This window comes from Crocodylus siamensis, chromosome 11, assembly GCF_052110815.1.
Source record: "Crocodylus siamensis isolate JL-2025a chromosome 11, ASM5211081v1, whole genome shotgun sequence".
In the NCBI taxonomy this organism is placed as follows: domain Eukaryota; kingdom Metazoa; phylum Chordata; order Crocodylia; family Crocodylidae; genus Crocodylus; species Crocodylus siamensis.
In genome coordinates this window covers 61,093,832-61,117,985 of record NC_143405.1, presented here as the reverse complement: position 1 = coordinate 61,117,985, position 24,154 = coordinate 61,093,832, and the positions used below count along the sequence as shown (strand labels likewise).

Genomic DNA, 24,154 nt, shown 5'->3' with positions numbered 1-24,154 from the left:
GATATTAGGAGGCGCTACTTCACAGTCAGGGCGGCTAGGGCCTGGAACCGGCTTCCAGGGGAAGTGGTGCAGGCTCCTAGCCTGGGGATTTTTAAAAGGAAGTTAGATGAGCACCTTGCCGGGGTCATCTGACCCCGGTGCTCTTTCCTGCTAAGGCAGGGGGTCGGACTAGATGATCTACCTAGGTCCCTTCCGACTCTAGCTACTATGAAACTATGAAACTATGACCCCACCAGTGACAGGCAGGGGAGGGGGACATAGGACAGCAAGAGGAATTCTCTCTTACCTTTGGGACTTAAGTCTCCAGCTGCTGCTCCTAAGATGTGACCTGTCCACCCTGCTCCGGGGTGGGGAAGGGGGCAGGCTGGAAACAGTGGGGAAGCCTCCCCTGCAACTACACCTTTGTAAAACCCCGGATCTGTTTCTGGTACCAAACAGCCAAGGCTGCATGTGCAAAACATGAACATCTTCTCTTTTCTACTTTGCCTGATCAAACCAGATGCCAAGCAGCAGCTTGCTGGATCCCAGGCTCTGTAGGGGATCAGGGATCTGCTCCTGCTTCCTCTGACTGCACCTGTCTAGATTCATGTAAGTCTGGACAAGTAAGCAAGGTCCTCCTCAGACCAATGAGCAGATGCATGACGGAGTATGCAGTGATTGGGGTAGGGTGGAGCAGTGTGTTTTCAAAGCCGTGCTCCTCCTCGTGCTGTAGACATGCACAGAAGTCACACGGGAGATAAACCTGGGTCTCCCATGTCCTAAGCACTACAACAGCCATCCTCTAACTGCCTTGGAGAAAGTGTACAAAGGTGGCCTGTTGTCAAAAGCAACGGGCTGAGATTCAGGGGCGCAGAGTCTGATTTACAGCTCAGCCTCACACGTCTTGTGTAAATGTGTCTCACCGAGATCTACTTGGGCTCCAGTCCCCACCTTATAGAGGACACCCTTGGAGTAAAACCCATTCATCACCAAGAAACTGAGGCCATTTATAGACATTATGTTCTTCTCTGTTTAATATGGACTACTATATCCACGTGGACATCTGTACTCCAAATTAAAATTGGCTCCAATCTGAATTAACTAACCTGCGCTGAACGAGCACGGAAGTTAAAGACCCGGGCAGTCCGAATTAGGCAATTGAAACTGTATTAATTAAATAGTGTGTATATATAGCATAGCTTTTAGGAAAAAATAGTCCTTGAGAGCTCCGTTAAGCATTCTGCAAAATCCAAATAAGCATTGCAAATTTGGGGTTTTGCAACGCAACCGAAGCTATCCCCCCTACCTCCTCCTCAGCCTTTACAAAGTCAAATGTGCCAACACCACCTTACAGTGACTAAATATCAGTGTCCTGACTACGCCTCCAGCCGTACCCAAGCGCAGGGACTACTAGTCTATGAGGAAGGGGGCAAACCCTCTTGCTCATCTATTAACCCTTAATTCAAATTGCAATTTGATTCAAACTGTGTGAGGCAAATCAGTTATTGTGGTTTAGAAAATGATAAGCAAGTCTACAAAATGGCCTGAGATGCTCCAGAGCTGAGCGCCACATGAGTATCTGACAGCCAGTTCTTTCAGGTCAGGGAGAAAAGACAATCTTCTATAATACAAGCGTGTTCAAAAGAACTAAAATAAAAATGTTCATATTAGCCTGAGTTTAAGCAAGCCTTCAGTGATGAGTCTTATTGGAATTTAAATACGAACTATAAAATCCTGGGGAAAAAACAGATCTATGGCCCCTTCCCCTTCCTTCATACGTTGCACCCTTCTGGGTAGACCAACAGCTGTCTCACTAGCAAAACGTTGTCTTCAGCTTCTCTCACACCAAGTGCGTCTGAAGGTACATTTCAAACCTTTCATGTTTCATCGTGAATGGAAAAATTAATGATTAATGGCAGAAATCACCCATTATTATTCTTGTTTAATTAGGTTTAAAGCCTCATCACTTTAATATTTACGATTATGTTCTTCAGATGAATTACGTTGACATGCCATTGCTCTTCTTGCCACAAATCACACCTTACCCGTACCAGTCTTCCACGGCATTCAGCTAATACGACTTAAAAAAAAAAAAAAAAAGACATGTTGAACGTTGGAATAAAAGCAGAATGGGAAGCCAGAGAGTGTGAATTCATAAGTGACTCTTTATTGCAAACCCCGATCTCAATTTACATTAGATACTGGTCACTGCAAGTTTGGAAAAACTTATAAGACTGGCAACATCAATGTTCACTTTATATTGCAGATGCCACCACACTGCTCACAGGGAGAGTAACCCAACCGAGTGTGAAGCAAAATCCATTACAGTATTGTGGAGACAAATATCACAATGAGTATCAAGGAACAAAGTCCTTACATAATGTGGCCCAATGCCCAAGCCTGGTAAAAATAAAAATAGGCTTGGGGCGTCTTGGATTCCTCTAAATCAGATTCCCAACCAGACCGAAGTCTCCCTCTGTCTCAAACCAAAGATACTAAAAAGATCAGCTGAACCAAATCCCTACCATCATCCAAATATTGTCCACGAATTGGGTTCCTGGTTATTTTGTTTCTGACAAAAGCTTCTTCCAATCCCATCCAGCCTCAACCTATTGCCAAATTTCTTTTAAAAATTTAAAAGAGAGAGTCAGAAAGGTCAGCAATGTCCATGCTATATTCCTCTTGACTAAACAAGGCCTTCAGGGCAGAAAAAGTCTCCCCATGTGTTAAGTATCCATGTTAAAACCCAGAGTTGCTCAAGCTGGCTAATTTGGGATGGTCTGTTGGGTTTGTCGGCTGGGTCAAGTCCCAAGTTAGCAGCCACCCCAATTCAAAGTATGTGGCCAAACTGGATCTTCAGAGCAGTAATAGCAACCACTGTTTATGACCCCACAGGATGCGCATGTGCTTATTGCATATTGCCATCCATGTCACCAACGCTATCCACAACATGTGCCGTTGCACCCACCAGCATATACACAAGTCTTCATGGAAGGAGGCCCCAGGACAGTATCCCCACAGTCCTCTCTGCCAGCCAAAGTACCAGGCTATAGAGTAGACAATGCAATCACGTGCACCATTGGCAAGTCAGTCCCAGATGTTCAGATCTGCCACCAAGGGGCTCAGCCAGTCCCACTGCTTTGGTCCACGCAGTGACGTTTTTTCCATCTCTACAAACGTCGGGCCCCCTAGAACCTGACAGACAGCGATCAAAGACGACTTACAAACACGTGTTCTTTACTAATACTCTCTCTTTATATAAATCTCAAAGCACGTATATTTATGCACGTTTCATAGTTACAAGTTTTCCTTGTTCTTAGAGATTTAAAAAACAAACAAACAAACAAACACCAAAACCCTGACATATTTACTGGTTTAGTCTTCTTTTATACATTTTTTTTTCCTTTGTAAAAAAAAAAAAAAAAAAAGAGGTAAAATAAAAAATAAATACAGTCATTCTGTATTGCTCAAATATTTGTAATTCAATAAGGCATTTTTCATGTCAAGAAGTGCAATTTTGCTTCCACAGCTCTTTAAGACGTAAAATACCTTTATCTGTAAGTCACCAAACATCCGACTCTAGGAACTGCACCAAATATCTTAATGCATTCTGTTTTCAATCCATCTCGCTTTTCCTATACTCAGCTTAAGGTCAGGAGAGATCTATATGAAAGTTATGCTTATGGTAATTCATCTTTACAGTTATAGGCAGGGCAGTAAGCATATCTACACTCTGTAAAATTGCCTATGATTGTTAGAGAATGGAAGTCAATAATACCTACTGTTATATCACTCAAGTGTTTACACTTCATGTATGCAAAAGCAAAAAGGTTTGAGTTTTGTGTTTTGATTTTTTTTACAAGTATACACTCTGCCTCAAGCCAGAGACATGATACAATTATAAAAGAAAAATGCCATAGGAATTCATCATGAAAAATCCAGCATATAACAAGAAACTGTTGTTTATCTGTTCAGCTCAGTCCTCAGATATTTCTACAGGTTTGTACGCATAGCTGTGCTCCCAATGAAGTCAATGGGCATGCTTCATGGACTCCTGCAGGACCTGGATCTTAGCTCAAAAGGGAGTTTTCTAAAGGTCTTGTTTGGCCCCCACTGAAGCCAGCAGCAAAATTCCCACCAATTTCCACCTCCATGAGCAGGACTTTCAAAATCTCTCCCCATTTGTTTAATATTGATCCCATTCAAGCCAACAGAAAGCACCCCCATTGAGAACTGGCCCTACCACAAGAACAATTTTTTTTGCAATATAAGTCCATTCCAAAGCACCTGCATTTGCTGTCATGTTCGCCCCAAGAAACCCACAGCTCTTTAGCATCTGAAGACAGACTACAAATAGCATTTTTTGTTCAGCCTTCTGCCCCAGAAGCACCGTTTTCATGAAGTGCAATGAAAACCCTGGAATTACCAACTACCTAAAAGTTTGTACCACAACTGTTTCCTACCCTTTGGAAGAGAAGCCTGACATAATCCAGGGCCAGAACTTTTTAATAATTTTTAATTAATTTTTGGAGGCAAGAGCCAAGTGAACTACTGCTGCTTTAAGGCTCTTAATTAAACATGCAAGGCACGCTACGCTGCATCTTGAAAATGCTTCCAAGTTTAAAATGGGACCCTTGGGTACACGCTGTATCAAACAGTGGTTGTTAAGCTTTACTTTAACTGCTTTATTCTAACAGGTATTTTTACAAAGAAACAGCTTAAAAATCCATAAGTGATAGAAGTCGATTTGTACTCAGGTACTGAGTTGTAACATGTATGGTACTACAGCATAAAAGCTTCAAGGCCAAACAATACCAGTGCCAAAGGAGGAAGGTTGGCCTTTCCTCCATCCCACAACCGACTTCAGAAACACCTTTGTATTAAATCTCCCTGTCCCAGCTTGCTCCTCTGGACACACAACTTGCTACAAGACAAATCTGACGTGAAATGCGTGGACATTCAAATCTTTGTAAACACAGGACAAGCAGCTTACGATTAGAAATGCAAGGGATCAGTGTAAAAGAAAGTCTTGATAAATAGACATAACATACAGACAAAGACTCCTATAATAAATCTCAGATCTGATAAAATATAAAAATACTGAACATTCAGAGCATTTTGGTCAGTGGATAGTAAGGGTTCCCCTCCCCCTAAAAGTTAATATACATTTATATCCACCAGCTTTTTTTTTCCTATTTTGCTCATAAAAATAAGAGTGTTATTTTAAATAATTTTAAATCTGGAATCTGACCTAGAATTCATCATGTTTTACCCTAAACGGCCACGTGGAATGCTGCGATACGCGATTGGCAGCCAAAAGCACAAGGTACATAAATTCTTCCACATCAAAGGAGTAGTTAGTAAACTTTGGATGTTTCCCCAGTGTCGGGTGGTGTCCCTGGAAAAACAAAGTAGGTTTAAGAAAGCACAGACATTCGAAAAATGAGTCATGAATGAGCAATCAGCATTTTAATATATAATCTCAAATCCACTGAAATCCCTTATAGTAACTGCATCAGTAAGTAACTGTGTAACAACAGTGTTACTGATGGCTTGTACTAACGGACAATTAATTTCATTTCTCTTCCTCCCCGCACCCCACCCAGCTATTAATACAAAACGTCTCCTAAATCAGAGGAAAGTTCATTTGGGCTAGCGCACAGATACCACATTTCACATACACGAATGAAGACAAGGAAAACAAATTTACTTTTAATTAATTAAAAATAGTATCCTCCCCCACACCTGCTATGCATTACCTGATCCTGAGGGAAGACTTTGTCCTTTTTTTGCCAAGTGATATAGTGAACACCTCTGAGCCTTGCTAAATCCAGATAACACCGTTCATCTTCACAGTTGTACCTAGGGACATGCAGAATCATATAGCTACCCTCAAAGACTGCCCTAAAATACAAATACGCGTTGTTCATTTGTGAGGCAGCAAAACCCCGAGCCAAACTCTACACCTTAGACAAACTCATTAATTGAAGCAGGATTGCCCAGGATAGAAATCAATGCTCTTAATGAAATGCAGTACACTTGTCCTGTGTATTTAGAGTAAGGATGTCTCACAATGATGCTTCAGAAGAAATATAGTGAAAATGGAAATCCCAGGGCAATTTAGGTAGAACAAACTGCACATAGCTGTGCTGGAATTTAGCCAGGATGGTGGTACCAAGCACTCTTACGCCACTAAATAAATCACAGGAACTTCAATAGTCAGGGCTTGTTCCATTTCCTCACCTGATTTAACTTACTTGGATAATCAAAACGTCCTCTTCAGGTATGTTCAGACAAGTGTGGTGTGTGGTGCTGCAGCTCCACATTGCACACACCGCTGCATATCATGCACGTCACATATGCAATCATTCCCTGCACTGCTCATTTGCAGCACTGGAGGATGGGGATTTGACCCCAAGAGATCCCAAAGGTCCAAAAACCCATGCCTAAAAAAAGCAGGGCAGCACATGTGGCAGCAGGTGCATGCCTCCCAAAACTAGAGCCTGGCCAGCCGGAGCCCACTCTTCAACTGCTGGCCAGGTTCCCTGCTGCAGGAGCGCTGCAGCTGCAGCTCCTGGAGGCCCCCAGGAAAAGTTGCTGGCCCCAGCCTCTCCCACTTTACCTGGGGCAACGTGCCACACGCCAGAGCGCACATGGCATGGGAGTTTCCTGAGGACAAGCAGCAGTAGCACACATTGTGCCGCTACTGTTTGTCCACAGGGAAATGCACATTCCCGCTCATGGCAACATGCTCTTCTTGGCAACATCAGAGTCTTTTACCAAAACAGACCCACTGGGAGAATCCAACCCATGTTCCTCCTCCTCTTTTTTTATTTTATTTTTTTGGAGTCTTGCCATCCAATCACCAACTAGATGATTCTCTGCTTGGCTATGAGATCTGATGAAATCACAAATAAGGATTCTTTCAATCCTCCATCCAGAAGAATAACCTTCACTCAGGACCTAGTCTAAAGTTTCAGCCCCAAAAGGCAAACATTATGAACAACTGAAGGACGATGGTTATAATGGAAACATGCAGACAGCCTAAGAGCTGTTACTGTTGATGCTACAATACCAAGAAGGAATCGTTCCTCAAAAAGGCATGGAAAAAGTCATGTGTTAAAATAAACTGAATAAAAGGACTTACAGCTCAAAAACGACAGCCCAGTCTGGGAGAAAGAGCAGATGGGCGAGTCCAGCTCCATGCATGCCGATGAATATATCGGAGTTGTGTGTGATTCTCAACTGTTCTGAAAATGCAAGTTCCCTGCAGACAACATAACACTTGTTAGCATCCAGAATGCCTCCCTGTCTTAGCACAATTAGCTATGTTCAAATAACATAAAACTCACTGAATGAAGGGTAATTCTGGAAGAGGACAGTGCTCCAAAGCATGGATATCTTTGAAACAACAACCCCCTAAACTGTAACCACTCTGCCCAGCAGCCATTCACCACGGGAGCAGAGACAGCGCGTTTTCACACCTTCGCTCTAACAAGACTCCGCTGCAGACTTAAGACTCTCTCAGGTACGTTCTCCGATTAACCCTAGCAATGTGCGATCATCACCTTATGTAGGGACAGGCATCCAGCTTAGTCTCAGGCATCTAGAGTGGAGGGCACTAGATGGAAACCTGGAGACCTTGATTCAATTCCTGGGCCTCTCGCTGACCTGCTGTGAACCTGGGCGAGTCATTTCAACTCTTGGCCTCTGTTCCTTTGGGATTTGCTTGCTTAGACTAAACTCTCTGGGGAAGGGACTGTTTGCACAATGTGGGTGCACTGCCTATCTACCTAGCACCTCCATTTCAAATAAAGCATCTAGGCACCACCATAATGTATAACAATAACAGGAGATCTTACACCCATTAGCATGCAAGGACAGATACAAATAACAAAAGAATTGACCAGCTGACCTACTAAAGGGACTAAAGGGAACCAGTCTTTGGTTTCTGCCTCTCAGTTCCCCTAAGGATTGGTAATGTTGGTGATCAGCAGCAAACCCAGCAGCGGGACATGAACACACTTGCTTTGGAGGATTTAGGAAGGTGAAGTTCTTCAGCCTGGAGCTCGTCCAAGGTGACAGCCATTCTTGCACAGCCGGCTGCGGGGTAGGGCATGTCAAGTCACTTCCCACAGCAACTGCTTTTATACTGACGGCTCTTAGGTTTTCAGAAACAAGCTACACCCAGGTAGGAAATTCTGCGGGAGTCTAGACCTTAACCACCACAGACAACAAAAGAGGCAGATAATATGATCCCCACATACGTACTTGTACTTGTAATCTACTACTTTGACCTCAAATGATGAGACCGTCTTCAAAGCATTGACAAGCTAGAAAGAAAAGAGTAAGATTTAGTGAGGTACTGATGTTACTTCCTTTTCCCCAGCCCCCACCTGCTTTCCACCTTCTCCCCATATCCACAAGGAATGACACTTGAGATAAGAGTGCCTATTCCCACTGCTGTAATGAAGGAGTTTGCTTTCCAGTCTCCACATCTCAAGTCCCAGTGCACAGGATAAGTGCCTGCCTAAGCTTCTGACAACATGGATATTCCTTCACATCGCCCCATCTACCATTCACTGCCTTCTTGCACATCGGCCGATTATGCGTATGGAAGTACAGCACTGCTTGCACTTTTGGAGATCACTGTTTTTTATATGAAGCCTTAGCACCTGATTGAGTACCACTGAAACCACTAGGATTTGAACCATTACCTCGAAAGGGGCAGCCCAGACTCTACAGGCCAGATTTTTCAAAGGTGTTTAAGTACGTAGAGATGCATCTTAGTTCTCAGCAACTGTTTGTGGGCTCAGTAACTCCACTGTAAATCTACCGAGCCTCAATCAGTTCTCACTTCATCCAGCTTCGCAGAGGTATGACTCTGTTCACCTAAATGCAGTAAGTCCCAATTTACACAATGTGCTGCAATGAGAATCTGGACCTCTTTAGGATTGGAGGCCCATCCAGCAAGGTGTTTAATGCCTAAACAAGCACAGGAACACACCAAATGAGGTGAGCTTTATGAACTGCTAAACCTAATGCCACATGCTGTGATTAAATTTTACCTTGCAGCCAGCATAAGAAAAAGTGCTCCTGTGAGGTCAAGGCCCGACACTGAAGCCATTTTCTGAACTTTATTTGCTACCAAACCTACTACCTCGGTCATCACAGGAGAGCTCCGCAGGGCCTTCCTGGGATACATCACCCAATACAGTTTGCTCACATTCAAACTGCTTCAAAAAACATGCTGGCCTAGGTAATCCACTGTCCTTAGTATACGGGTCCCCTCTAAATAAAGTATCGCACCAATGGTCAAAACACATGGGCATTATCACAACAGCTCTTAAAGACAACAGGGTGCAGGAGGAGAGAGATGGAGTCAAGAGTATTTTTCCCCTATGAAAGTACCATCAAGAAAAGATGCTAACCTCTCTCTTCTTGGCATGTGTCCATTATAAAAGCACGCTACATAAGGCAGCAGAGGGGAGGCAGCGTAGTCCAGTGGATTGGGACTGGGACTCTGGAGATCTGGGCACTGCCACTGACCCGCTGTGTGATCTTAGGCAAGTCTCTTAACATGTCTGTGTCTCAGTTTCCCCATCTGTAAAATGGGGATAACAATGCTTAACCCACCTCTGCAAGTCACTTTCCAAACTAAGAATGAGAAGCACTAGATGTTGTCATTTTATCAAAGGTGCACCTTGACTGCAAAACACACCCAGTGACCTGTGATTTGAAAATGCAGGCTACTTTGACAGATTCAAGTGTGCACACTCAGAGCTATAAGCACAATCTGGAGCATCTCATTAGTCTGGTGGTTTTCAGCACGGACCTGTCAAGAAGTCTAGAGTGAAGATGCACCAATAGGAAACTGAAAGAACAGTAGTTAGCCAAGTAAAATTTAGCTTTAACATCATATTATGGCTTTGTCTTATTGTCTGAAGAATGGGCACATCTAATTTAGCAGCCCTACTGGCCATCCTTCACCAGGCTCCACAGATAAATTTACAAAGCAACCAGGCTCAAAACCAGGGGCATAGACACGGATACTGGCTAAATGGCAACTCTGCTTACAGTAATCCTAGAGCTGAGCACATTTATTCAAGAGTTATCAGACGGTAGTAAAGCCCTAACTATTGTGCCCAATAGGTACGTGTTGTTGGTGGGTTTTTTGGGGGGGTTTGAGGTTTGTTTTTTTTTTATTTTAAAAGGAAAATAACCCAACCTCATTCTGGTTCAGTATTTTCCGGTAGTCTGTACTGCGTGCAAGTATCGTGACTCGAATTCTCCCATCCTAAAAAGACAGAAGCAGTGAAACATCCGTAAGGCCCCCAAATAAATCAACAGGTCTCCTATGATTAGTTTTAAAGGAAGCAATGGTTTGAGCAATAAAGTGTGTTTCCTGCAGGTAAAGTAAAAGCCTCGAGCTAAACAAATATTTCAAGTATTCTCCAAAAACAATAAATTAAAAACCTCTTACAGCTACTAGAAATGGAATATTTATTAAATTACCTGCTTCTATTCAAAAAGAATTGCCGCACTACCTGCTAAAATAGCTTCTGAATGCAGGAAAAATGAACAGATATCTGTTTTCTAAGACCCCTGGAAAAAATGATTTCGCCCATCTACCAACTCTCGCTCTCTTCCCTTCAAATCAACTGGGTCCTTCGGGGTAAATTTTCCAAGTGAAGTAATGAGATTTAGCCACAGGACACCCATTAGTGACAGTGGGAGGTGAAGAGCTAAATACCCCTGCGATGTGTTGAAAGCCTGCCACTTAGTGACAACATGCAGGCTACTCTCCGGTACATATCTCAGAAAACCAAAAGTTGTTGTAGTTATCAACACAACTGCGCCAAGTCTGCAAGCTCAGTGCCAGGTTTAATTGGTCCTGTTCTACCCCCAAGTTGGCCAGGACAGTGAGGCTCTACAGACGCATAACCTAAGCCCCTGCAAAAAAACCCAACCAGACACCTTGCAGTACTTTGCCAGGTTCCCTCAGTTAGGCTTCAGAGCAGTGCTTGATGGTGGTGCCTTCTGGAGCTCATGCATCTAGGCTTCCTGACCTGGAAGGGCATTTGTTTTTGTACAGGGATATATGGATTAAGAGTGGAGGAAGGATGGAAGGGAAGAGACTGGGGAAGGCAGTAGCTCCTCAGCATTACAAGAGGAGGTTTGAAGACTTCTCCAAGGAGAGAGGACATGGGAGTGCCTTTTATTTATATGCTCAGGTGTAGACTAATGGTGTTGAATGACTAGCTGGCGAACAAAAGGAAGAACCAACATAACCCCATGAGAGACAGACTATAACACTTACAACCCTTCTCTGCTGGATCCGGCTAGATACCGCTACTTTTCTGGGCACAAATGATGATGGCTTACAGAAAGGATCTGCAAACTCTAAACACAAATGGTATCATTCCTACCTTGGGTCCTTCTTGCGTGATATTTAATCTGTGTAACACGTGCTGGGAAAATGCTCTGAATAACCCAGTACCATGACAGCCAGAGATCTGAAATCAGAGAAGTGATTGGTATCATCATAAAATGCTCTGCTTGCAATCTACCCTCAGACTTGGTTTGCCAACAGTGGGAAAACTCAAGCTCTGGAACAATACATATGTGGATGTCTAGGCGCCACAACGGCAAGATAAAAAGGACTCACCAGTGGCGTATTATAAAATAAGCCATAGCGCATTCGAGGCAGTAATGAAAAGACTGCTTCCTTGAAACATACCTGAAAAGAGAGAGCATTAACATGTAAAGGTCACACACCTACAACTGATTTAACAAGGACATCTTCCATACTCATTCAGTGCACATAGTATTAATACTGAAAAGCCCCCTTCAGCTCCAAATCAGGGACAGCCACTGAATTGTACAAGAAACAGCACAAAAGGTTGGAACACGTCGTTGCCACCCCATACAGTTCTCACATTAGGGACTAGTTAAAATCCAAGACTGAAAAGACCAAATGAGGAGCAGGAAAAAACAAACATTTGGTACGATCGGCTGCTTCAGGCATCTATAAATCACAGGTAGGCCTGTCTTTGTAGGGATCTGTAGACACCATCTGCTGAAACACAGGTAGGTTTTAAGGACAATTCTCCTACAGAAGGTTTTTGTGGAGGAAAAAGGGGCCACTACTGTAGGCTATGGTTAATCAGGGCAGGGAGTGGAGGTTAGAGAAGATTATAAATGTCTGATATATGTATGCATATGCCAAACTTTCCTGCTTCTACACGAGGGGGTGTTTTTGGAGTGCTCTTCCCTCGGCACCAAGGCTAAAGGTTCAGTTACAGCGCTGTCTGCTCTGACACTACCAGTTTTCATATATATAAAAATACATGAAATAACATCCTTGAAATATAATCCATACATAATACTTGAAATATGATATATGAAATAGGATATATAGTATATAATACTTGAAACAGGATATACATTTCAAGTATATTATTTCATATATATAAAAACTGGTAGTGTCAGAGTGGACAGCACTGTAACTGAACCTTTAGCTTTGGCGCCGAGGGAAGAGCACTCCAAAAAAAAAAAAAAAAACCCAACCAAACAAACAAACAAAAAAAACAAATACCCCCTCATGTAGAAGCAGGGAAGTTTGGCATATGCATACAACAACACATGCAGCCACAAAGAACTAGCTTACAGCCTCAGTTTTCACCTGAAGGAAGCCCCGACTTCAACTGGTCCAAAATATCTGTCTTTGAAAAGGCAGGAAAGGTCTAGCACATCACCCTGATAACATACAGCCTAGCAGTTCTGGCTTAACATGCAATCCCATACCCTTTTGGAGTCAAACGCTTTCAAGTGTATTATTTCGTAGTCCGTAAATGCCTTCCATGTCTCACTGAACAAGTCTCCATAACCATACGAGCTCTAGGAAGAAAGACAAAAAAAAGAAAACAAAAACAAACGTATGCACACCTGTGAGTAACGAATGCATATGAAAGAAGCCCTCACTGAATGATGGTGAATTCTATGCATTACATTAGTTTCTTGCATGGGCTTTGTCACTCTAGTAACTAAGAGCCAGCCTAATATAAACCACAGTCATGTAGAGCATCTAGGCTGATCCTTACAAGTGTAGAGCGGCCTAATTTGAGATAAACAGGCCTATAAACTCTAGTCTAGACCAAACCCAGCACAGGGGTAAGGGGAGGGTGTAACAGGTAGCTCTTGCCAAAAGAATACCTCTGGTTGCCACCTACAACCCCCAACTTGAGCAACTTGGACACCTCCAACCCTTTCTGAAAAATAACCATCTCCAGGTAGCCACAAAGGATAACCCTGTCCTGGCTTTCAGGCAGCCTCCCAACCTCAAACAGCATCTCTCCAGCAGCACACTACTTAACTCCTATTCATAGCAAGGGACCAGAGCTGGCTTCAGGCCTGGATGCCTTTAGTGCCCCCTCTTCAACAGAGACCACATCATCATGGGACTGAATAGCACGGTTCATAACACCCGAGGTTCATTTACCTGCTCCTCGACCCATGTCTTATATGCCGTCTGCTGACTTCAGACTAACAAGACTAACTACTTCTCAATGCTGAGGTGAAGCCTGGTTGTCAATGTACATGCAATGCAGGCATTTGAAATGAGAAGCTGTTATATCTATTTTGGATCCGCTAAAATTTGGAAGTAAGCCTAGCACTTAGTGCTGCTGTGACAGCTAGCCCTTCCAGCACGAAGAACATCTACCATGCCATGCCTTTTGGTGGACAGACCTCTGAGAACCAACTACTCCCTTCCAGCCAAGAGATCAACTTCCCCAGCTCAAGCAGCAGAGACTTCCCCTGCAGCTCCATAACAGATCAGTAGCATCTAGAAGGCAAGAGCATCAATGCTTCCTTGCCCAGTGCAGCAAGATGGGACATCAGGGACCTGAGGCAGTCTGCTTAGAGAATGTACACTGCCTTTCGATGTTGTAGCTGTTGGGTCCACCTTGTCTTTAATGAGAGAGGAATACATTTTCCAAGATCACTAAAAAAAAAAAAAAAAGCCTACAAAACAGAGGCAGGGTCCAGCGAAAGAGAAGAGACTCTAAAGGACGGCATATATTTCATTAGCTGGGAGCCTTTCTACTTTCATGACTCCACTTCTGCAATGAAGTTTTAATGAACCGTGGGCTGGATATAGCTCACCAGCAATACAGGAACTGCTTTCCCAGATCAGTAGTGACAGTCTCATCTTCAAAGCCGGGAGCTCTGCTCCTCCACAACAGAGCAGATTGTCAGGGAACACGGAAACGTCACTTCTGCACGTATAGGACAGGGGTCCTACAAGTGCATTCCCTACTCACTTTCTGGCTTACTTCACTTAAAAGCAATGCTAATGAGGATAGAAGTGCTACAGTACCTAAGAAGTATGCATATATCTAATTATGTTAAAAGGGAAAAAAAGGGGGGGGGGTAATGCATAATAAGCTCAAGACAGTCTTTTAATAATCAAACATTCCCAGCAAATCAAGCAGGTTCTTGGTGCCATCATCTGGTAGTGTAAGGGAATAACACTGGTGTGTAGACTCAATAAGTAAATTCTTGTAAGCAATGCACACTTCTTGCACTCATTCTATACTGCGTATTTGTGAACTACAACACAACATTAAGATATCAACATCCTCAATAACATAGGAATTAACAGGAAAAGTAGCCCATTTTTCAAAAGTCCTTCACAACAATACTATGACATTTTCGGCCTTTTAAGATGATCTTAGGCATGTATTTACATACACCTATACCTCAGTTGGTGACCTTAACATGCAGAAGATGCATGCTTATTTTAAATGGATTTGCTTCCAATATAGATTCGTAGATGTTAGGGTCAGAAGGGACCTCAACGGATCATCGAGTCCAACTCCCTGCCTGGGTAGGAAAGAGTGCTGGGGTCAGATGATCCTAGCCAGATGTCTATCCAGCCTTCTCTTAAAGACCCACAAGGTAGGGAAGAGCACCACCTCTTTTGGAACAATATATTAGGGTGCATATACATGTGTAGCAAGATTGTTCTGATGCACTGCAATTATAGCATGTCAGAGCAGACACGGTTAATCGAATGTGCTGGAGCGTGGTGCTTACTGAGCTCTAGCAGACTCTAGTGCCACATGTATCAGCGTCCCCATGCTGAAAAGTGATGGCGGGGTGCTTTAACTAAAGCTCGTTCAATGAGCTTTAGTTAAAGCACCCTGCCACCATTCTTCAGCACGGGGACACCGATACACGTGACACTCTAGGTACTTTCATTTGAGCAGTTCTCGGAGCCACTCTAATTAAGGCACCTCCTCTCCCGCCCCAGAACACGTGTATAAACACCTTTAGAAAACCTTAAAAACAAATAGTTTTTAACCAGCTGCATCAGAAGCATCACATTAAGTGAAGTGCTGGAAAGATTAGCTGGTAGTTGAGCTAGGACACATGGAGGGAAGACGGACAAGAGCAGATGCACTATGCTGTATCTACGATAGGACTATTCCACACCTTTCCAGAGCTACTTACTGTATCCCACATGACAACATTGACATCAGTGCTGAAAGAGTTGTTAATGTGCTGGGTGATGTAAAGATTGACAAAGTCACAGAAGTGATGGTACATATTGACACCTGAGAGGAGAGAGGAAACATTTGTTGAGATCTAATAAACCAAAGCTGCATTCGTTCATGTTTTTGTGGATGAGCACGTTGAGTCATTTCCTTTTGAACAAGACAGGTCTTCATCCCAGCATATGGGACTGTTGGCAGTTTATATTAGTCTTCCCATTCGTAGAACTGAGGGCTTCTTATACCCCTTACAGTGGAAGTCAGGGAAGAAAACACTAATGTCTTGGAGATTTCTTAAACCACAGAACAGCCAAATGCAGCAAGCAATAAAATAAATGTAACTTGTCATTTCAACTTAGATGTGCAACTGGTTTCTGTTGCATCCTAAAGGAGCTACCACAGCACAGATCCTTTGCTTCATCACTGCCCAGTTACATGGGTAAGTACCAGTATTATATCTTCTGTAACTATTTTCAGGGTGTTTAGGGCATCAAGGTCAGCTCTGTCTTGGCCTCAGTCCTGCAGAGCTGGGGATATTTGGATGCCATTGATCCCAGGTTATTGCTTCAGCACCAGTGCCAAAGCAGGGATCAGCTCAGTAGTCTCTCATTCAGAGTGCTTTCACTCACTCCTGTTTCAAAAAGGGCCTAACAATTATCTGAATGCTAAACTAAAAAGTATTCTCCTCTATTAACGTTATGCCTCCCAAACAGAGCATTAGAAAGGGCTGACAAATTACAGAAGTGCAAACCATTTACAGTAGCACAGTTTTCATAAAGCCTTCAAGCCTTGGCTGCCTGAGGGATTTGGATACAGTGTCCAGTAGCAATCACTAGGACTTTTGCAATGAACTAACTACCTTGCTTCACACCCCGCAGCTGCTTTTCATTGAACATGAAATGGCTCTCTATTTTAAGTTATAAAACTACATAAAATTGTTTGCCTGATTTTTTTTCTTTAGATGCACAACCTACTTCCCCCATATAGATGTTATAGATTCTATATGTGCAGAAGCTGCAGTTACTAAATTCACACAGCAGAAAGTAAGTTATTTCTACTCTTATGATATGCAAGTGATATTAAATTAGTCACCAGCACATAGTCAGTCAGCATGAAAAAGGAGTGGTCTGACAAAGCACAAGTTGGATTATACTAACGTTACACATTTTGCTTCTCTATGAAAAGGGAATGGAGAAAAAGTGTTCCGAAACATGTGTGCACTATGTGCATGCATTCACAAATAACGCAAGGTGCAACTCAATACACTACATCAGGGTAACACCTTCTTCTCTCTCACCACGTGATGCAGAAAAATACAAAGACCTGGTTACCTGCATCTAATTTCATGAAGTAAGTTGGCTTTTCAATAACAATCTCGCATTTCCCATCTTCTATGGGTCTGAAACTCAAGGGAGTAAATGTCTGGAGTTCAGCAAACCTGGAAATATTCATGCACAGGTCACACATCTGACTACGAGTACCAATTCCACTCTTACAATTCGATGTTTGTTAGGGGAAACTGATATGATGAACGATGTTCCCCATGTTGAGTAACATTTGACAATTAAAAATTAATTTCAACTGAAACGGATGGTTCTGAAGCTACAGGCTTCAAAAAGGTTAAACTCTGCCTTTGATCTCAGGAGTTGAGCAGCATCTTTGATCTACAAGTCAAGGCAGCAGAGAGCTAAGGAAACCTTTCTGCCCACCCACATGTCCAGGCTGCAGTTGATGCAAGTACATTAATTTAAGTACATACAAGTCACATGTGCTGACGTGCATTTAAAAGGCACTTGAATGCCAATCTGAATATTTTCCTAAGATCAATAACCATAACAACACAGCTGATGAATCTGATGCTAATTAGAAGGGATGTCTATGTCCACTGGAACTGGATGGGGGTGTTCAGCTGATGGGACTGATTACCAAACACGAGAGACAACAGTTAAGAAGGTCCAGAAAGGAAGATCCAAGAAACTCTGGTGTAGCCAGGGGATGCCCAAATGGAAACAGAATGAGGAAGAAAACTGAATCCTCAGTGCCTCCAGGCACAAGGGAACTACTTGCAGTTGCATGGCAGCAGCTCTGAAAAGGGCAACCGTCCATCTCTGAATACCCGAGCATCTGCCCCATCAGTCCAAATGCAGGCCGGTGGGGGCAACTCTGACCATGCAGAACAAGCATGATATTAGCCTCAATTCAGCAAAAGGCTCAAGTTAAGAGCCCATTAGCTGAATGGAGGAAAAAGGGCTTTTGACCCCAGAGGTACTTTAGAGAGGCAGCATCCTCACACCTTCACCCTACAATCAGGACAGGTTTAGCTTTGTTGCTCCCAGCCATGCAGCTTGGAAATCAAGCCCTGGATTTCCAGCTTCTAGCACTGCGCACAGTCATTTCCAATTCACTTCAGAAACCATTTCAAGTGGTTCTCAAGCAAAAAAAAAGAAAGGAGTGCTGCTTTGGGGTCAAGGTGGGACAACGGCCTTTCCTCCACAAAACCGTATTATCCGCAGCCATTACAACTTAGCCCTGTGGGTTATTTTGACTCTCTCCCACATGGATGTTTCAAACCAACTGCTGCAAATACACAGCAGTGCATGGGATGGGATCTGCACTCATTCCTCGTTTGCAAGAGTCAAGGTTTTCCCAAAACAAACACATTCGCACTAAACGCCCCACTGAGAGCCGCTGGAGCCCAGGAAAGGAAGAGTGAGAAAGAATAAGATAATTTCACTGAGAGGCGGTCAAGACAGCAAATCTTACCAAGACTGCAGAGGACTCTTGCGCTGTCCTTCTGCCAGGAAAGCTCGAACATCAAGGTTGCAAGAGCCACCAATTTCTCCTTTCTGGAAAAAGTCCTCCCTGAACCTGGAGGAATAAAACCCCATCAGCACAATATACCCGACTCCAGTGCAGCAGTTCAAGAGGAGTCAACCCAAGCCTGAAGCAATCCAGTGTGCCATTAATTCAATATGGGCAATGCAATATGGCTTAGCTTTCCCAGCTCCTGGGCTCAAGCCAATGCTGCCAAGTTGCAGTTCAGTACGGTGCTTCAAGCTGAAGTATGAGACATCCCTTTGCCATAACCCAAACTTACCCGAACTTGCTCAACTGGCCCTGTTGTCTCTATGCACTACATTCAACCATAACATTTCTTTGATTCTGGGCAGGGGTGGCCATATTCTCACATGTACAACACACTTCTTTCCCCCAAAAGCCAGCTACTAGGAATTGGAGTGTGCCTTATATGTGACAAATATGGTAAAAGCAGGTTCTGCAAAAATATTACATGTGGTAAGCATCCTAAAATTGGTCTGTCTACCTCCTGTGCCCACCCACGCCACTTGATACCACCCAAGCAGGCAAAGGATGGATTGGATTCTCTTGCCACCACTTCCTCCTTCCATCTTTTGCTTTGAACAGGCCAACTAAACCAGGCCTGCAGGCCACACAGACAAGAGATAATCTGCTTTACGAGTCCTGACGGGCCTTTGCACAAGCCCAACACCCAGCTAATCCGTCCTATCTGGACATCTGTCAGCAAATGCTGATTTCAGCAGCAGCAATTTAAGGGGCCCTGGAGACTGCAGAGCTGAAGACTTATAGTGTGATAAAGTTTTAGCAGGCAGATATCATGACGAAGGGTGCACCAGATATGCAACAAGTCTCCCTCCCTGCAGATATGAGTTTTGAAATACATTTTTCCTGCTGTTTCCTGGTCACGACAGAACATGAACAATTCAGAGACCTGTCATGACTCCTCTTGGCAGTCCTCAAATCTATGTACAGGTTGGTGGCTCTGCAATACTGGAGGTACTGTGAACAGGTAAGCGAGGAATCCCCCTGGGAGAAACAAAACAAGTAAGGGTTGCTTGCAAAAAAATTAACATGCTTACAAGACAGTGCAGCCTTCACAAGTTACTTATTTAATACCCACAAACACCTACCGTTTCCATTGGCTTGCAGTGGGTTCTCATTTCATCCAACCGCTCTCTTACGTAGCCAAAGTCAGCTTGTTTCCAGAAAATCTCTTGAGCCGTCTCAATGCTGTTAGCCCTGATGCATGGGGGAAAAGATTCGAGGTCCTTCCTTTAACATACATTAGCTTTCTGATGTGTCCCCTTAATCCAAACGGTAGGAGAAAGCCTGAGAAACTGTTTCATTTTTCACTATCCATAGGAGACTTCAAAATAAGCCAGCTATGACAAAATGAATATTCACACATTTTTTAAGCATCCCAATGCAGGGCCTGCTGGGCAACAATGGTTAACAGAGGGACCGTCTAGTCCAGGATTCAAAACGTGAAGTAGTCACAACCCAGAAGTGAACAAAACCAGGACAGCAAAAACGGAAGATACACGGACACAGACAGGAGACAAAGACAGCTGGTTACAGAAGCCCAGAGCTTGCAGAACAATCCCCATCACGTGCAACCCTCTGCCCCCCGTTTCGTGTATTTTCTTTGTACATTAGATTACTAAAAATTTGCTCTAGCTTCCACCAAATATGAAGAAATACTCATATATATACAGTGCTTGGAGAACACAAGCTTATATGTTTGTTTTGGAGAGACGGGAAGCAGGACACTTTGGGCCCAAGTCCTGTACAGCACAGAGCCTCCCCAAAAGGCTCTTACGATTTCTACCAAGACATTATAATGGAAGTAACCACTGGGTTTTTCTTCACGCTTGGTTTTAAAACAGTTCATTGCACTTTCTTTAATAAAAGAAGTCAGAGTTAGTAATTATAATTACTTCTGCTTGTTCTTAACTGCAGTAGCCCCTATGGCATGAGTCATATCCCTGAAAGGGCATTCAAGAGGAACAATTATTAGGCAATGAGAGGCCAAATCGCACTCCCCTGGGCTATGCATTTTAGCAGCTTATATAAATAAAATGTCTTGGCACACCATCATTTGAAAACACCCTTTCAGCTAGCCTAGATCAGGAGATGCAGTCCTCCTTTAAGCTTGCAAATTCAGTCCTTAGAGGGTACACCACAGGCTGTAGGCAAAATATGGTCCCTAACTCCCTCACCACAAGAAGGACAGTGACAGTGAAGAGCTATGGAGCTTATGGTCTATCCCGAAGCTACTACTACAGAAACACAGACTGGAACAGAAAAGCCAGCCATGGCTGCTTCCTTGCTATTCCAGTTTCAAAACAGGAAATGGCTTATCGTCTGGATACGGGCAAAAATCCCCACCGGAGTGAAAAGCTAGATTCCCCGATAGGGTGCAAAAAAACCCAGATTATCAAAAAGTCATGGCTTTAAACTGAATTATAACCAGGTTAATAAAACATGCTAGCAGCAGGTATGTCAAAGCATGAGTTTTCCCTTAGACTTGCACAAGGAAAAAAAGCCTTTACACATTACACAGGTTTCCATAAAGAACTTTGTGATTATACCCTCTGCTAAGCAGAGACCACCACAATGCTCCCCAGGTGACACAAATGCAAAAGCAACATGGCCATCCACCTCATCCATGCATTTAAAGAGGAAACTTACCATCCGGTCTCAACATATTCACACACCGGGTAACTGAACCTGTGCTCTGGCTTGCAAGATTTTTCATAGCCCCAGCAGGATTTTAGTTTCTTCACAGATTTCTAGAACACAGAGATCCCCATTGAAAGCAGCTGCCTGACCGCCAGTTTTAAAGCCGACGTAAGAGTCGTGCTTAGTCAAATATCCTGTCTCTTGAAAATAAATCTTGCAGAAATCTTCTCGTTTTCTACTCTCTTAAACAGTATTCTTGGTAAGGAAACATTCGGCTTGCCCATGCATGACTTAACGCACACAGATTTGACTGGGCATGCGAGTATCGCCACAGATATCAATACGGTTTGGTGTGGTAGATGTTACATGCATATATAGTGTTTTGTTCGATAAGGCCTTTTGAAACTTAAGTTGCAATGAGTCTCATGCACACCTGACAGAGAAGGGCAAACAACCTCAGCCTGGTAAAAACAAATCTAGTAATCCTATAATAAAGCTCCTTTCCTATGCAAGGTGCAGTCCAGCATAAACAAGCCATTTTTTTTTGGCTGTAAGCAATTGCAGAGTTTTAGTGGAAACTATCCTTATCTCAAATCCTGCAGGAGTTGTTCTCCCCACCTTGTTTACCTGACAATACCAGAAATGCAGTTCATTAAAGGAATCAGCGGGCCCTTAAGGAATGGCAATTCTCATCCCAGAGATGAGAGGCTTATTTATTGGCAAGAACATCAACCGGCTCCGCACCAACTTTAACATCCACGATTCTAAGAATAACCACCACCAAAACGCCATTTAGGAAAACGAAGAAATACCTACTTTATATGGGCAATGTGAGTCCTGCTTACAGGCTGCAGCAAGAGCCCGATGGTTGTGCAGAAAGTATGGAATATGCTCCTCTGGCAAGTTGAGACTTTCGTAGCTATATAATGGCATTTCTGGAAGGTTTCCGACTTCAGTGAGATTTGCATCTTGGGGACCAGCCAGGCTCTCTCGCAGCAGCACTCCAAAGGCGAGCAGCATTAGCATGGCAACCAGCAAGTCCTGCTGTCAGAAAGGAGAGACTATTATGCCCCACCTGAAAGCCAACACATCACAGGTCAGAAATCAGCTAAATTAAAGTCATATACTCTAAGTCTTTTTATCCTGGAAGGTACAACTTTAGAAGTCTGCTTTTAGTCCCAGGCGAGGCAAACTTGCATGAAGACATTAGGTCTGAACTGTTTAAAGTATGAATCATTACTCATTAAACATCACTGAGCGTTAGCAACTCAAATGCACACAAAGTGGGTGTGCTGGCTTCAGCAAGTCTCCAGGGAGCCTGGGAGTCCAACTCCGGAAACTAAGTATAGACTGTACGATATCTGGATGGAAGGAAGAATTTCCTTTCTAAACCAGTCTCATTTTTTTTAGGATGCGAAAGAAAAAAAAGTTTTAAAATAGGAATGGTGGAAAATGCAACGTGTTTCTGCCGACTAAACAGGGAACGCCTTCCAGTAGCTGAATGGAAAGACGTACAATTCTCTGACTGATATTCGGATGTAACCACATTTAACACTAAACCACGACTGGTTTTTCAAGCTGCATGTTATCACCGCATGTAGCGCCAGTAACGGCCTTAATGGAGGGCAAGCCGGGTGACCTCCCAGGGCCCCACACTTAATAAAAATTAATCGCACTGGATATGTGTATTATCAATACCGTAGGAAGATACTTTCATTGCCGTTTCATGGGTAGGGCAAAGCGAAATTGAAAACGTCCAACGTGCTGACAGGTCATCAAAATTAAGCCCCCAAATGACTCTCGTGCCCAGGGCCCCACCAACCCTCAATGCCGGTAACACCTTCCTGGAAGAAGGGTCTTAACCGCACCCGTTAACCCGCGGCCCTGTCATTGGGGTGACCAAACCCGAGGGTCCACCTGCCCGTGCTGGCCCTACCCGGGAGCCCGCAGCCTGAGGAAGCGGGTCACCGATGTTCCTCCTACCTGCTCGGTTCGGCGCCAGATTGTCAGGCCGCACAAACCTGCGGGGAGAAAGCACGGCCGTGACAAGGTCTCCCACAGGATGTACGCCCAAAAGCTTGCCGAAAAAGATGCTTTCCGACTATCAGAGCTGCTCTAATAAGAGACCGGATCCACCCCCAAAAAGCCTCCTCGTCTGCCCGTGTCCTGAGAGCAGCACGACCGCAACCTCCGCGCCTACCTCCCACCTCAAGGCGCCCGCCCCTCAGCCCGCCCCACCTCACCTCATGGAGGGGCGGGTGCGCATGCGGCCCAGGCGCGGGCGGGGCGGGGCGGGGCGGGGGGAGGAGCCGCGCGGCCGGAAACCGCCCCCCGCCCCGGGCCGGCGTGGTCGGGTCCAGCCCTCCAGGGGGGGGCGGTTGGTCGTAACGGATTTGTTTCGGCGTTGCATGTCCTGAGTCACACGGGGACCCAACGCGTTTGAGCCGCGCGTGGCAAAGCCCCCGTCTCCTCCACCCCCCTGGCAAACCCTTGCTGCAAGCCCAAGCCGGCAGGATTGGGGTCCGAGGTCGCAAGTTCTGCAAATTTGCCCAGCTGTTTAAGTCGGTCTAATAAAAGATGCATCCCAAGAGCCCCTGGCGCCTATGAATCCTCCCGCCGTGGGGAGTCCTGCAAGCAGACGTGGGTGCACGCTCCCTGCACAAAGCCCGTTGGGGCGCTGCCGCCTGCGTGGACATCGGTGACACGTAGCGGGTGCACGTGCACCCGAGGTTGGCCGCGCACCCCTGGAAACGTTTCCAGGTGGTAGACACGGGTGCACGTGCACCCGAGATTGGCCGCGCACCCCCTGGAAACGTTTCCAAGGGATGCACGTGCACCTGAGATTGGCCATGCACCCCCTGGAAACGTTTCCAGGTATTAGATAGACATGGGTGTACGTGCACCCAAGATTGGCCGCGCACCCCCTGGAAACATTTCCAAGGGGTGCACGTGCACCTGGAAACATTTCCAAGGGGTGCACGCAGGTGCACGTGCACCCGAGATTGGCCGCGCACCCCCTGGAAACGTTTCCAAGGGGTGCACGCGGGTGCACGTGCACCCGAGATTGGCCGCGCACCCCCTGGAAACGTTTCCAGGTAGTAGATAGACATGGGTGCACG

General features: G+C 44.5%; 1 protein-coding gene across 3 annotated transcripts; it reads right to left on the bottom strand.

Moving 5' to 3' along the window:
• Positions 1–2,130: 2,130 nt before the first annotated feature.
• Positions 2,131–23,247, bottom strand: EOGT (EGF domain specific O-linked N-acetylglucosamine transferase). Of its 3 annotated transcripts, XM_090022394.1 has the most exons (17): positions 23,019–23,247; positions 21,852–22,076; positions 21,045–21,145; positions 19,484–19,592; positions 19,285–19,379; positions 18,300–18,404; positions 16,868–16,974; positions 15,496–15,599; positions 12,787–12,879; positions 11,648–11,719; positions 11,409–11,495; positions 10,208–10,276; positions 8,251–8,312; positions 7,127–7,246; positions 5,739–5,841; positions 5,231–5,377; positions 2,131–3,174 (listed from the first exon to the last, which is right to left on the bottom strand). In XM_090022394.1, the coding sequence occupies exons 2-16, from the start codon at positions 22,059–22,061 to the stop codon at positions 5,231–5,233; spliced, it is 1,584 nt and encodes a 527-aa protein (XP_089878520.1). In that variant the 5' UTR covers positions 22,062–22,076; positions 23,019–23,247; the 3' UTR covers positions 2,131–3,174. The 3 variants fall into 3 exon arrangements, with proteins under 3 accessions (XP_089878520.1, XP_089878519.1, XP_089878518.1); XM_090022393.1 differs by having other exon boundaries at positions 2,131–5,377; positions 21,852–22,110; XM_090022392.1 differs by having other exon boundaries at positions 2,131–5,377; positions 21,852–22,079.
• Positions 23,248–24,154: the final 907 nt, after the last annotated feature.

What these genes read in the sequence shown, in the direction of transcription:
- EOGT (XM_090022393.1), bottom strand. Translation starts at nt 22,061, where the DNA reads ATGCTAATGCTGCTCGCCTTTGGAGTGCTGCTGCGAGAGAGCCTGGCT. An exon ending in ACTGCAAGCCAATGGAAACG is followed by an intron (nt 19,380 to 19,483) that starts GTAGGTGTTTGT and finishes TGTTTCTCCCAG; the next exon opens with GGGGATTCCTCGCTTACCTG. An exon ending in AAGCGTTTGACTCCAAAAGG is followed by an intron (nt 11,720 to 12,786) that starts GTATGGGATTGC and finishes CTCTCTTTTCAG; the next exon opens with GTATGTTTCAAGGAAGCAGT.